Below are 13,674 nucleotides of genomic sequence, written 5' to 3'. Positions count from 1 at the left end.
CAATTGAGACAAAAAAGGGCCCTTTCGCCCAATTATAGCTAGCATAGTCTCCAGCATGCCTGCGACCGTTGTGAGGATAAGTGGTATAGAAAATGGATGTATGGATGGAGACAAAAAAGGCATTGCCATTAAAAAAATGTTTTCCTGAATCAACATCCCAAGTGTGAAAAATTAACACTCGACTCAAGGTATGTTTGGGAAAGCTTGTAATTAATTAGGTCTGACAGAACTGCTGTGATTCCTTTGTCTGCTGATTGTCACAGCTAGACAGACAAATCATTGAGCGTGTTAAAGTATACATATGAATTGTATTCAATTAGGAACTTGTTGATAGTGAGATTATACATGATTATACATATTATGTATGGAAAAAGTAATATACGGAAAAAGAAGCACTTTGAGCACAAAGAAAAAAAACTTTATTTCTTTTCTTATCAAGAGACATTAAAGGATACAGACATTGGAATAAAAAACACTTGAGAAAAAGGTTTTCAATTGTAGCATATTTCTCTCTGAGCCATAGAAAAAGTCAGTACACCCCAGCGCCCCCCACCCTCCCAACTGAATGTTCAAATTAGCAGACCGCCCAATGAAGAGGAGAGCCACACAAGAAACTATTTCCAATATTATTCACTTTCCTTTTCTGGAAACAGACTAGAATTTGCTACAAATATTCCTACTTTTCCTTTTTTTGTTGAGAAAGATACGGTTCACAAAAGTCCTTGTCGCCCTCAGTGCTGTGGTGCTCAGGAGGAGGGCAATACACAAGAATTATGATTATCCAATTAAGCCTTTCTTAAAAAGATACTAACGAGGGCACCCAAAGCAAACAAAGTAAAGGAAAGCTGAGGGATGTGAAGTCTCTCACCATGTAACCAATCACACACACTTTCATATTGCTGCTTTAAAAATCAACAGTCTTTCGTCAGCAGGCGAGCAAAAACATTTTTCATTCAGCTCATGTTGACAGATGTCACACACTTATGGCTTCATCGTGGACCTCGACACGCTCGCAACACTGCTTGGAAGCAACGAGCGGCATCGGCACATCACACGGCAACTCGTTCATATGCATAAAGAGCTAAGAAAAACAACCGGCAAGCACAAAACAAGCAGATGTACAGTGTGTGAATTGGTACTCTGTAGATTGATCCCACAAACGCTTGCTTAAAATGTAATGTAGGCTGTCCAATGATGATTAAAAATTCTTGTTTTGTGCTTGCTCAAAAATAGAGTTGCTGTTGTTGAGACGCAGATGCATTAAAACGTCCTCCCCTTCGCTTTTCTCATATATGACGCATATATTTACACAGAGATATCGATGTGGACAAAGTGTGCTTTATCATCAACATTTCAAGATGGAGAGGAAGGAAAAAAAATAGCTCCATTTAAATTACACATATAAAAAGCAAAGGGCATTAAAAAGCAATTCAGGATCTAGAATAAAATCCTACAAAGCCTGAGGTGTGTGTGTGTTAAATGTGTATGTCTTGGAAAGAATCACTTGGAGCGGGTTGGGGGGGGCTAAAGAGAAATGGGAAGTAAAAGACGGCAGGTAATGACAGAGACCCTTGTCCCTGCCCCGCTAAAAAAGAAAGCCCCTTCCTTCAGTCCTCCAGGACGATGGGCTCGCTGGTGCTAGAGGGGAGCAGGGGTATGGCCGGGGGGCGAGGGGGCGGAGGCAGCTTGATCCGGACGGGAAGATGAGGCTTCCTCGCTGCTCGTCGCATCTCTGATTGAGTCAGATGTTTCCTCAAAGCCCTGGATGATAGAACAATGTATGAATTCATCCAAGAGTTGCACAAATCATTGCACAAATTTCCACTGAAGTACCTGGTGTCCTTGGTGGCCACAAACACAACAGGGTTGGGGGCTTCTCCCTGGCTGACCTTCTGACGTTTAATGACAGACTGGGAGGTGGTCCTCATGCCGGATGTGTAAGACCTCCCATTGGCTGAGTAGGGCATTCCTGTGGCCTATGAGCCAATGAGAGTCATTTGAGTTTTCACCCTTAATAGTCCAGGGTAGGTTTTAACGGTTTTACATACTTTGTTTACCTTCACCTTAAAAACTGTTGATCTTTTTCCCTCCCTTTTTAATGGGCCTAATATCACCCAAAAACCAAGATTTTTAAACAAAATTTCTTAAAGAAAGCTGAATATGACATCATTGAGCCATGATCAGTTGGCTCCCCCCCTCGGCCATCTCTGTGTGGAGTTTGCATGTTCTCCCCGTGCATGCGTGGGTTTTCTCCGGGTACTCCGGTTTCCTCCCACATTCCAAAAACATGCTAGGTTAATTGGCAACTCCAAATTGTCCATCGGTATGACAAAATGAATGAGTGTGAATGGTTGTTTGTCTATATGTGCCCTGTGATTGGCTGGCGACCAGTCCAGGGTGTACCCCGCCTCTCGCCCAAAGACAGCTGGGATAGGCTCCAGCACCGCCCGCGACCCTCGTGAGGAAAAAAGTGGTAGAAAATGAATGAATGAATGAATGATCAGTTGGCCAGTGTCAGTGCCGATATTGGCTTACCATTCCCCCTCTCTTTCTGCAGCCAAATGGCTGCAAATGCATTACTTCATTGACGACAAGCTTTTTCCCACCTCTGAGAAGGTGGTGTCATGTTCTTAGCCAACTTTACTTTTGCTTTCAAAGCAGTGCCTTCCTGCACCGAAGGCACATGCAAATGAGCAATAAATGCGACTATACAATTACAAAAATAATGACCATTATTGATCATCAGTCTGGCTTTACTTGGCCAATTTTCACTATTTAAAGACGCGTATGCTCTTGGACAGGGAGTGTGTGTCTCTCACGCAGGTTGTGGACTCCTCGGAGAGTAAATACTAATAACAACGCTGACCGTGTGTGCGTGAGTGAGTGAGGGAACAGGGACACTCACACTGTCAAAGCCTCTCTTTCCCAACAGGCCTTGGCCCACTCGTGGCTGGCTGGCCTGGTTCCTGTTGATGGGTGTTGGGGGTCCTCTAGATGCCTTCAGCTTGAGAGGAGCAGAGATGGCTGCAGAGGACACAGAGAGGATGTCAGGCTTCAAAAGAAGTCATCAGGTGGCGACGTAGCTACTCTTACCTAAATCCTTCACAATGTTGGCCAGCGACTGTCGAGGCACCACTTTGTTCTTCGCAGGAGTTTTTGTCGCCTTGGGCAAGCGGATCATACCTGATGATGTTCAGGTCATATTAAAAAACAGCCACTCTAAAAAGTTGATTGGAGGTGTGTGATGCATTTACTTACACTCAGCTTTGACGGCGTTGGCGTTAATGGATGCGTATGGCCGTCGTGCGGCTCGGCGAGGCTGCAGGATATCCTCGCAGACCCGACGAGCTACACGGGTGAGCTTGGTGGTCTGCAGGATGAAAGTCTGGCGGTTCTTGGCCAGCAGCTTGGCTCGCCCCTCATTTCGAGTGAACGGCGATAAGCCCTGGACCTCCTGGCGGGTCATGTGTCCACGGGGCCCCGACTCCTTGTACAAAAGGACTTTTCAAATCAAGAGCATCTTTTCAAAGTCATGAAAGAGTCCAAAAGAGAACATACAGAGCCAGTTCTTGTAGCGCCCTCTAGCTGCGTGGGAGTCTTCAAGCCTCCATACTTCTTCCAGTAGATCCAACAGGAAGCGCAGAGCCTGCACTGCATGTTGGGGGGGCCCCAAGCGTACCACTGAGGTGACTGTGCCGCTGCGTGGGGACAGGACAGTCAGTGAAAAACACACACAGCGGGTTGAAAGTGCTGAACATGTGTTGTACTTACTGTGACAGCTCTCGCAGTTGAGACCTTTCTGGAAGCCTGCAGCACCGTTCATCCCAGGCTTGCTGCCTGGCACCATGATCTGATTGGGGTTGGGTTTGGTGCTGGGTGAGAGAGACAGAATAAGCTCGAGTTCTAGCAGGAATTTGCAGTGACTGCTAATACTCACTAGGTGGGGATGTAAACCTGCTTCAGCTTACTATCTGCCTCCGCTGCCTTTAGTCGTTTCTGAGAAGGAGAAAAAGTCATTAGCGAGGAGCTTAATGAAAAAGCATGGAAATGGTGCTGGAAATGTGCATCCACCTGCTGGATGTAGCGGTCTGTAGTCTTCCACATGTAGTAGAACTGCACTACGCTAGCTAAGGACTTCCAAGGCAGCTGTCAATGCAAAGAAGGCCATGATTTAATGGACTTAATTTAAAGCGTAAAAAGAAGAGAAAAGCAGAACAGGGGCTCTTACAAAGTCCTGACGGATGTCGTTGAAGTCTTTGCCATATTTCTCCAGAGCTTCCTCAAACAACATGGCCTCAGAGGCACTCCACTCCTCCATCTCATCACGACACAGCACAGGGCCGCCCTGGGGCACCAGGGTAGACATAGCTTTGGCCAGGTCATAATTGTTTTTCTGCAACGTGTCCATGGCATGGAACTGACGGCAGAAGAAGAAGAGATGTTAGATAATCATCATCGTCATTCATGCAAACAGCATGGATCAGCATGCGTCTCACCAGTGTGATGTCTCTGGAGGCGGCAGCTGCACTCATGTGAAGGCTGGGCTGGCGGATGGAGCTGCTGCAGTCCAGTGCTCGAGCAAATGTCCCAACAGCTCTGTCACAAGTGGCCCCGGGAACCATGAATACATGTCACCAACTACGGTTCACATGGCCACTAACTGCCATTACAAAAGTCAGCCAGGTGTAATGTGGCTGACGAAACAAACACGAGCACATTTACTCGTGCAGTGTAAAGTATTACATGTATGTGGCGAATGAATGCACACATTTATTAAGAAGTCAGAGTATCCAAGTATATCCTGTACTCCAATCCAAGTATACTTATACTGTACTATCAATTCATTTTCTATGCTGCTTATCCTCACAAGGGTCTCGGGTATGCTGGAGCCTTACACCGTACTACAGTACCGTATATAGTACAGTAACCAAGGCAAGAGGATGTGTGCAGAGGTTGGAGGTGTTACCTTGCCACCACAAGGAACTGGTCAATTTGAGGGTCTTTGAGTTGGTTGTCGGGGTCCCACACCTTTGTCTCCAGCTTCTCCTGGACCCGGTTGTCTGGTTCACCTAAGACAGGGAGGTACTGCAATCAGTTTCGAAAGGGGCCTTTTCTTCCTCTTATCTCCATTCAGCTCACCCTCTGCGAGTTTGTCGGGGACCTCTGCTTGGTACTTGGAGCCCACCCGGATCTCTCCCTGGTCCGCCAGCAGGGTCTTTTGGACTGGGTCGAACACCAGTGAATAGAAGAAACAGTCCTGAGAAGAAAAGCGAGCAGTTTTGTAATTTTTGCGTTGAATGGATGAAATGACAGCATTGAGGAGTGCTTTGTCTGGTTGTGGATTTGATACAACAAAAAACAGCAAAGAAGTCTTACCTCTTTCTCTAAGTAGCCTGACAGAACGTCTGTTTCATTGAGGAGGGTGACATTACATTTGCCCCTGGAGAAGTGAGCAACAGTATCTTACTACACATACATCATATATTAGGACCCTTAAGTGAACAATAGTGGCAGTGGAACAACGACACAAGTATGACTGTATAGTTACTACCTTATGTGAGTGGCGGGTAGGGATTCAAACTGTCGAGAGAGGAAGAGCTCTCTGTGTTTGAGTTGGTGCTTCTGTTGTTCAGACAGTGTTGGCTGCTTGGACTCCTCCTCAAACTCTCCTGCCGACCCACAAAAAAAAGACGATCAAATCCAAACGTAAACTCCCAAAACACAGCAACATTGTGGCTAGTCCAAAAAGTGGTATTTCTATAGCGAGACTGCAATAATTATATTATGATCGGCCTAATTTATGACTTTCGCTAATAAAAATGTCCTATATTGAAACATGTTAGTACTATTTAGACAAACCCATCAGTGTTTTACATATACAGCTGACTGGGTTTAAAAGAACTAGTGCATCCGCTATTTGTGTGTGTGTGCTTGCCCACTAGATTGCGCATGCATTCCTAATTTCAGGCAGCAGAGTAATATGTTGCAAGATGAAGGGGCGGGGCTATTATCGCTCCATCTCTGGAGGAGCTCCACCCCTGCGCTCTGCCACGGGAAACCCTGTCAATAAGGGCGAGAGAGAGAGAGAGAGAGAGAGAGAGAAAGGCAGACATACACATGCACGCACACACACAGACTGAGGAGAGGGACGCCACCTTAGGCCACACCCCTTTTCTGTTAACCTCTCAACCCCCCCCCCTGTCCGGCAAGTCCCTGCCAGACAATGTAGGAAACCCTGTATGTGCCAAACCTGAGGCGCCCATCCCCCCCCTCCTCTTTTACCCTCACTACCCCCCACCCACCCCCGAACTTCTGACACACACACACCCACGCACACACCCACACGCATGCACAAATAAAAAAACAGGAGGCACACAGCGCAGCAACATCTCCAGAAAAACACACACTTCTTCCTCACTAAAACACACACATACGGCTAAATGATGAGGTGCCATGATGGTTGGGGACACATTAAGGGTCTTTTGTTCCGTACAGAGAGCTCATGTGCACTAGTGTGTGTTAATACGTGTGTTGTGACATAAAAAAGTAATCTTTGTGTTACTACTATATGCTATGGATGAGCATAACGTGTTCTCTACAAAAGTGTATGAGGCTACAACTGTTTAACATCCTAAGCTCTGCATCTTCCTGCTCTTTTTCGGACATCATGAATTGTTACACTGAAAAAAATGTGACGCGCACTAATGCAATCTTATATTCATGTTTAAAATGAGTCAATCTATTATCATAACCATTTCCATTACAGAAGACGATAATCCTATAAGTGTCAAATTGTGGTAGTCTGCACCAATAGCAGTGGAAACACCTTGTACGACTAATGTGTGTGATGCTCAGCACGGCGGAATAACTGCAGGATTCGGGCATCTATTTTGAGGTGTGTGTGTGTGCGTGTGTTTGTGTGTGTGTGAGGGAATGTCTTTGTCTGAGGCGGCACATCCAGGAGGAGGAGGAGGAGGAGGAGGAGGGAGGGGTAATGAGTGAATGTCATTAGCGTGCACACCACACAGACAGACAGACAGACAAGAGTGTGTGCGGAGACAGGCAGGTTGTGTGGATGGGCGGACCTTGAGACTCCCACATGCAAACATGGCGTACGTACGTGCGTTGCTGTCAGCCAGCGTGTTGAGGTTGCCTGAGATGTCTCGTCGCCTGAAGAGACACACCACCTTGGCCTCCACGTTCCCATTAGCCGTCTGGAAAAGCATCACAACAATTCCCTCAGGACAATTCCCATCACTCGTTTGACATGACAACTTGATCAGATATGTACCTAATAATATGCCTAAAATGATCCGTTCTGACAGACATGGCACCCTAATTAATCACCAGCAAGCGTTAGCCTATCCCGTAAAGTCCTAAGTAATACCAGGACTTCTATACAAGCATTCTATACAACCATTTAAAATGGTGTAGTGTTGATCGATGTTCACAGAGCCAATACAGGCAGGTTAACACATACTGTAATGACTATGCGCTACATCACAACGAAGACAGTGCTGAATTACGAATGTGGGGAAAAAATAAAAGTATGTGACAACTGCTGTGTGACACAAAGAAAGTTTGCTAGGAGTTTAGTAGGACACAAAAAAGATTTAAAAGTGGATTTAAAGACAAGCTACCTTTCAAATAGAGTAGAAAGTACCATATCTCGCAAGACATTTTCCTTGTTTGTGGGCACTAGGCCTGGTAATGATAATACATAATAATCGCACAATGAATTAAAATGAACTTGATCATTTTTATGGCTTCAATATATTGCCATATGCATGTATGTCTGTTTTCCTCGTAAAGAAATTACACAAATGCAGGGGACAACTGTAATAGCTCTTATATATGTTGTAACAAGGTAAAACACGGTTTCCTTTTGTGTTATTATTAGTATCAACATTTCAACTTTTTTTTCCTTACTTTGTACCTGTATATAGTATGCTATTCCATTGTGGCAAAGCAGCTCAGGATGATGCTGTCTTGGCGGCTTCACACCAGAGTGTTACATAAATGAGCCTAATCTTTGACTGGACCTGTGTTACATGCTGCTGCTGCTACTGCTTGTGGGGATTATATAAACTCACTACGGTTGCCACATCCTTTTTTTTTTTTTTTTTTTTAATCTTCAATCTACTGACTTGTTTCAAACTTACTACCTCCAGCTTTTGCGCATTAGAGATGAGCATGTTTTCCACTCCAGATCCAATGCTAGCTTAATAACAGTTTTTCCACTGGAAAAAAACAACCCACCTTGTTGAGCTCTTCTATTCTGCGGATGAGGTACGGGTTGCTGGAGGAGTTCTCAAAGTAAACGTAATCTGGCAAAAGACACACAAAAAAAAGACAATGATAAATGTGCAATTTGTACACGACGACAGCAACAATACTGAATTGTTATTGTCCTTTTCAACAAGAGATTAGGAATAGAAATTCAATAAAAAATTATTTCATTGATTTAATATATATATATGTATAGAAAAATACACACTCCTGATGTCGCACTGTTGAGACAAAACAACGTTTGAGTAAGCTATTTATTGCAAACAACCATTAAACTGAAATGCTGTTCATCAGCTGATCAAAAGTTTAAGACTATAGCTCAAAAAAATGCGGACACCCTCTAAAATAGAACAAACATTTTCACAAAAAGGACTCAGTAATGAGTAGTTGCGGCATTGTTGTTCCAGGTGGTGAACATGGCTTCACAGAGGGAATCCACTGTCTGGAACTTATGTCCATTTTTGTAAATGTCCCTTGCCATCCATCCCCAAATGTTCTCTAATGGTTTTAGATAACGGGAACATCCAGGACGGACCAAAACAGTGAGGTTATTCCTCTGTAAGAAGTCCTTTGGTCCTCAGGCGGGCAATTTGAACTGCATTGTTGTCCTGTTGAAAAACCCAGTCGTAACCACACAAACGAGAACCTTCAGTCATGACAGATGATATTCTTCTGCCGTTTGACACCCCTGCACAACCTGAAGCTCTATTGAAGGACAAAGCATCCCAGATCAGGATGGCGCCCCCTCCTTGTCGTGTCAGTAACGTTGGAAGCCATCAGGAGTACGGTCAATTAATGTTATGCAGTATTTTTTCTCATCAGAGAATAAAACTTTCCATTTCAGTGTCCCATGCTTGGTGCTCTCATGCAAATATGAAAAGGGCAATTTTGTGGCTTCAAAAAAAGAAAAGAAAAGAAAGAAGCCTTAGAAGACATTCATTGTTCATAAAGCCCTTCTGTCGCAAACGCCATCTGAGGTTATTGGACTCGGCACCAGTAATAACATTTGGGCAGAGGATCATCCTGTGTCTTATGGACAGACAATAATTTTTTGGGGACGTTTTGGTCCCATCTCCCACTGGATCTTTTCAGATGTCTTCCTGCATCCAACCACAGCAGCTCAACAAGCCAGCCGTGTTCAAAGAGAGAAAGCTTTTTTTGCCTTTGCCATAAAGACAGTGTGAATACCTGACAGTAAGGTGACAATGGATGACATTTTGACTTTTCAAGTTGTGGTCTTCAACTTTTACTCAGCTGATGAACAGCCTATTTCAATTCACTGCTTATTTGCAATAAATTGCTTAATCAAAATGTTTTTGTGTCACTCATATTTCTTCTTTCTATTTGCAATCTGAAGCTCTACTTCCTCCTTAAGATCCAACAGCACCCGAGAGGACATATTTCCGACTGTGTTGGACACTGTGGACAAAGCCCTAATAATTCGCCGACTTTTTGTGTAAAATATCTTATTGCTTGTAATTTTATTTACCGACACTTCGCTTTAAAAATCTATCCTGATATTGTCATTTTCGTTCCATAGGGCATCAGCCTGTTTTGAATAAATTACCCTAAACTTTGAAGTGTGGTGGAAACACAAACACACAAGGACACAGGAACCTCTCAGTTCCAGGAGCTATAGTTACCAGGAACTTAAAAGTTCCTGAAGGGGGCAAATGTTACTCAAGTGTCTCAAGTGCCCATGGACACAACAGTAGTGACTGGGATGGACAAAAGTGGGATTGAAACCAAGAACTTCCTGTTTACTGAACAACCAGCTCTCTACCTCGGAGCCCTGACGCTCATTTGTACACTAGTTTTTAAATTAAACATTTTATATATGTATTCTAAGCTAAAAGAAGTGTTCAGTACAATTGTTAGATGTCGTATTTTCACAGCGACAAATGAAACCGTTTTTTGGTTGATTTTAGTGTTCATACATGATACCGTATAGTCACACACATGATGCTGTACTGAAAAAAGGAAACCACCTGAGGCAACATAAATTGTTTTTAAGGTGAAATATAAAAGGTAAACAAAAGAGTATGTAAAAATACTAAATCCTACCCTGGAATCCAAAGGTTTAAAACTAGTTGTAGCCGAGGAGTACACTCCATTTGGCCTCTATTGCTTCAAGATTCACACCACTTTTTTAATGTGAAGAATATTTATTATGTCATTCACAACACAAGACACAGGATGCACATCACTGACTTTTATCACCTTATTTATCAGCCGTGGAGGAACAACAGCATTACGTAAGAGTGGCAAAAGCTCTAGAAGGGGATTTGACATGAGTGATTCCTGCAGCACAAGCACGTCGTCACGGAGGAAAGGAGAGAGGCGGGACCCATTTAGGAATAATCCAGTGTGAGCTTTTTGAATGTGTATCGCCTCTCCACGTCTGCGAGGGTTTGCTGTGAATGTTGCTTGAGGCTGAATGAAGAGGAGGACTCTCCCGGGAGGGTCACGATATCACATCGCGCGCTCCATGGGAATACATCACGTGTATTACACAAACGTTTTGATTAACAGCAAACAGCATTTGTGGGACACGATCGCAACACCTTGACTGCTGGATGCTAAAGAGCACACACACAAGGCAAGAACATCATGTGCCCTTTCCAAACAAACAGGGATGCCGAGAAGGTCATTCGGCAATGGATGCCCACTCATGTGCCTGAAACTGTTATCATGCACACTACTTTTAAATGTAACACCTTATTTAATGAATCCTGGAAAGCAGTGTCAATCAAATGACATCTTATATGATCATAAGCAATAGCACTGACAGGTCATGGAAAGCCTCACACCTTGTCAAACAATCCCCGGATGTTTCGTGACAGTCAACATGAATATTGAACAGTGTACTCTAACCTGCATGGCTTCTGCAGAATGTACACAAAGTACTAACTGGTATTATGCACTTAGGATAAGTTCACACTGCAAGTTAGCGTATTTTTTTTTGCTTACGTCAAAAACGTATGTAAAATTTGCCCTCGTTCACACACTTGTGTAGCGTGTGTCTTGTTGTGTTATTAACGCAGTGAGTGTGTGGGTCTAACAGGTCTGTATGATGGTCTAAGTAAATTGGTGTAGTATAAAATAATATCTCTAATTAATAATGAACTAATTCTATAATTTATAATATGGAGAGGGCCTATAAAAAAGCAATCTGTTGGCCATGCTATGTGTGTATTACAGACCGGATAAATAACAGCTCTGCAGTACATGATGATTATAAAATTGTTGCTAAAAATATTGTATATGTTTATATATTATGAATGTGAGTGTGAATGGTTGTTTGTCTATATGCGCCCTGTGATTGGCTGGCGACCAGTCCAGGGTGTACACCGCCTCTCGCCTGAAGACAGCTGGGATAGGCTCCAGCACCCCCGCAAACCTTGTGAGGATAAGCGGTAGAAAATGAATGAATGAATGTTTATATATTGTTGAGAACCTCATGGGATACCGTGAGTCCTTGGAAACAGGGTGGCTTTGGGGACAAAAAGCACTATACATGTTATATTACTGAATCAATTGTATGTAATTATGAGGAAGAAATCATAATATTTAATTGTCTATTACTGTTGTATTCAATATTTCGCTCTGTCTTGTGTTTTATTTTAATCATAGTCAAGTTAAAATACCATTCAATAATCTTGACAAAAGTCCAAGTAAAAAGTATATGTGATACTGAATTTACCTGAACTATTTGGTATCTGATCGATATCAGAATTTGTGATATCGCCGACCTCAACTGTTGTGGTAACTAGCAAATACGTTGATGCCATACAAGCTAATGCTAACTAGCATCGTGTCCACTTGAGACAATGTCCACCTTAACCCATCTTATTTACAAGTGTAGTTACTAAAATGTCACAAACTATTAAAAGCGCACAAAATTCAATTTTTTTACAGAAACGAAGCACAGTTCCACAGCTTCCCGGTAACTTTATCGGCGGATAAAGCCATGACAGGATCGGGTTTGAAAGTTGACCGTTTCAACACTTGAGCACACTTTTACTTCAGTGGTACTAAACACCGGTCTGGCGCCAAGAATTGCCCCTCAAGTCGGCTCTTTGTCACAATGGCAGAGGTAGTATCGTTTACCAGTGGAATAGTGGACTTAAATAGCCGACCAAACGAGACACAAGTGACCATCCGTGGAGAAAATCTTAGCAAGAGCTAGCATATACTGTATTAGCTTAGCGGCTAACAGTACAGACAGCTAGCTAGCTAGCTAGCTGAAGCCCAAACGAACAATCACGTTGTGCGTGAGGAGGGGGGTCTCAAAATGTAAAAGCTGCCTTACCTCCCACTCGATACATGTTGGCCGCCATTCTTTAGTATCCTGGATTAAAATGGGCTCCAGGGTAATCCCCCACTTGGACAGCAAAGGTCGACAGGGATCTATTTTATTCCTTCATTTAGAGACGCCCCAGCGGTGAAACAAAGCCGGCTCCCGGCACAGCAGTGGCGGGTAAAAAAAAAGTTCAAAGTTTCCGTCAGCAATACTCCTTAGGGTGTCCCCGAAGCATTGGATTGTCTCCCTCTGACGACCTTCTTGTCCTCGTCCTCACTCGGTCATTCACGCACAAACCGCCTGTCTCTTTACTCCACTCTTCCTCCCATCCTCCGCTCCCTGCTTCATCCTCCTCTTCTTCACCTCCGCTCGCAGAGCACACTCTCAATGCTAGCTGGGCTTCGGCGCCCGCTCGTCATCTTCGGAAGTGGTCGTTCAACTCCGGAAACTGACGAACTGCCCAAGAAGCTGTTTGTTGTGTTTGAAAACCAAACTCGACCAACTACAAGCGTCTTTAACCATTGTATAATGCAAGCTAATTGTCTTACATTAACAAATGGTAGCTTCCAAAAGGGCAAGAATTTTAACTATTTTTACCTAATTTTTGTGTAAAATATCATAAAGTTATATTAATATTTAAATCCTGCTTTGTAAACATTTCTAAACACACGAACGCACATTTTGCTGTTGCTCTTTTGGCGTCAAGTTTAAAAACGCCAGATCACTTCTATGAAGCAACACTGCCCACTAGCGGCCTTAGAGGCCAAAGACAAGCAATTTCAACTGTAGACAAAGTACACTGGATTTACACACGTTAGAGATGCAGTATATACTACATATAACAATAACATACATATATAACAGTAACTAAGTGTATATTCCGCCATCTCTGCTGTAACACGCACATGAATTAGGTGTATTTATTATTAGCTAATGAAAGCAATTTGACACAGTGTAATTAGGTTAACTGTCATAGAATGTACAGTATACTTATAATTTATTTTATTTTATACTCATAATTTATTTTATTTATATACTCATAACTTCTCTGAGACTGTTGTTGTGAATGTGTACGCATGACG

General features: G+C 43.3%; 1 protein-coding gene across 2 annotated transcripts; it reads right to left on the bottom strand.

The window, feature by feature from the left end:
- Positions 1-1,318: 1,318 nt before the first annotated feature.
- Positions 1,319-13,023, bottom strand: mta2 (metastasis associated 1 family, member 2). Of its 2 annotated transcripts, none has more exons than XM_058067969.1 (18): positions 12,602-13,023; positions 8,260-8,327; positions 7,121-7,214; positions 5,552-5,669; positions 5,377-5,440; positions 5,140-5,257; positions 4,967-5,069; positions 4,497-4,596; positions 4,229-4,417; positions 4,072-4,146; positions 3,938-3,996; positions 3,772-3,872; positions 3,559-3,698; positions 3,259-3,484; positions 3,094-3,183; positions 2,906-3,024; positions 1,834-1,976; positions 1,319-1,761 (listed from the first exon to the last, which is right to left on the bottom strand). In XM_058067969.1, the coding sequence occupies exons 1-18, from the start codon at positions 12,627-12,629 to the stop codon at positions 1,608-1,610; spliced, it is 1,989 nt and encodes a 662-aa protein (XP_057923952.1). In that variant the 5' UTR covers positions 12,630-13,023; the 3' UTR covers positions 1,319-1,607. The 2 variants fall into 2 exon arrangements, with proteins under 2 accessions (XP_057923952.1, XP_057923951.1); XM_058067968.1 differs by having other exon boundaries at positions 3,259-3,487; positions 12,602-13,020.
- Between the last annotated feature and the right edge of the window lie 651 nt (positions 13,024-13,674).

This window comes from Doryrhamphus excisus, chromosome 3 (assembly GCF_030265055.1).
Source record: "Doryrhamphus excisus isolate RoL2022-K1 chromosome 3, RoL_Dexc_1.0, whole genome shotgun sequence".
In the NCBI taxonomy this organism is placed as follows: domain Eukaryota; kingdom Metazoa; phylum Chordata; class Actinopteri; order Syngnathiformes; family Syngnathidae; genus Doryrhamphus; species Doryrhamphus excisus.
Note: the sequence above shows the minus strand (reverse complement) of the source record. Positions and strands in the feature narration are given on the sequence as shown.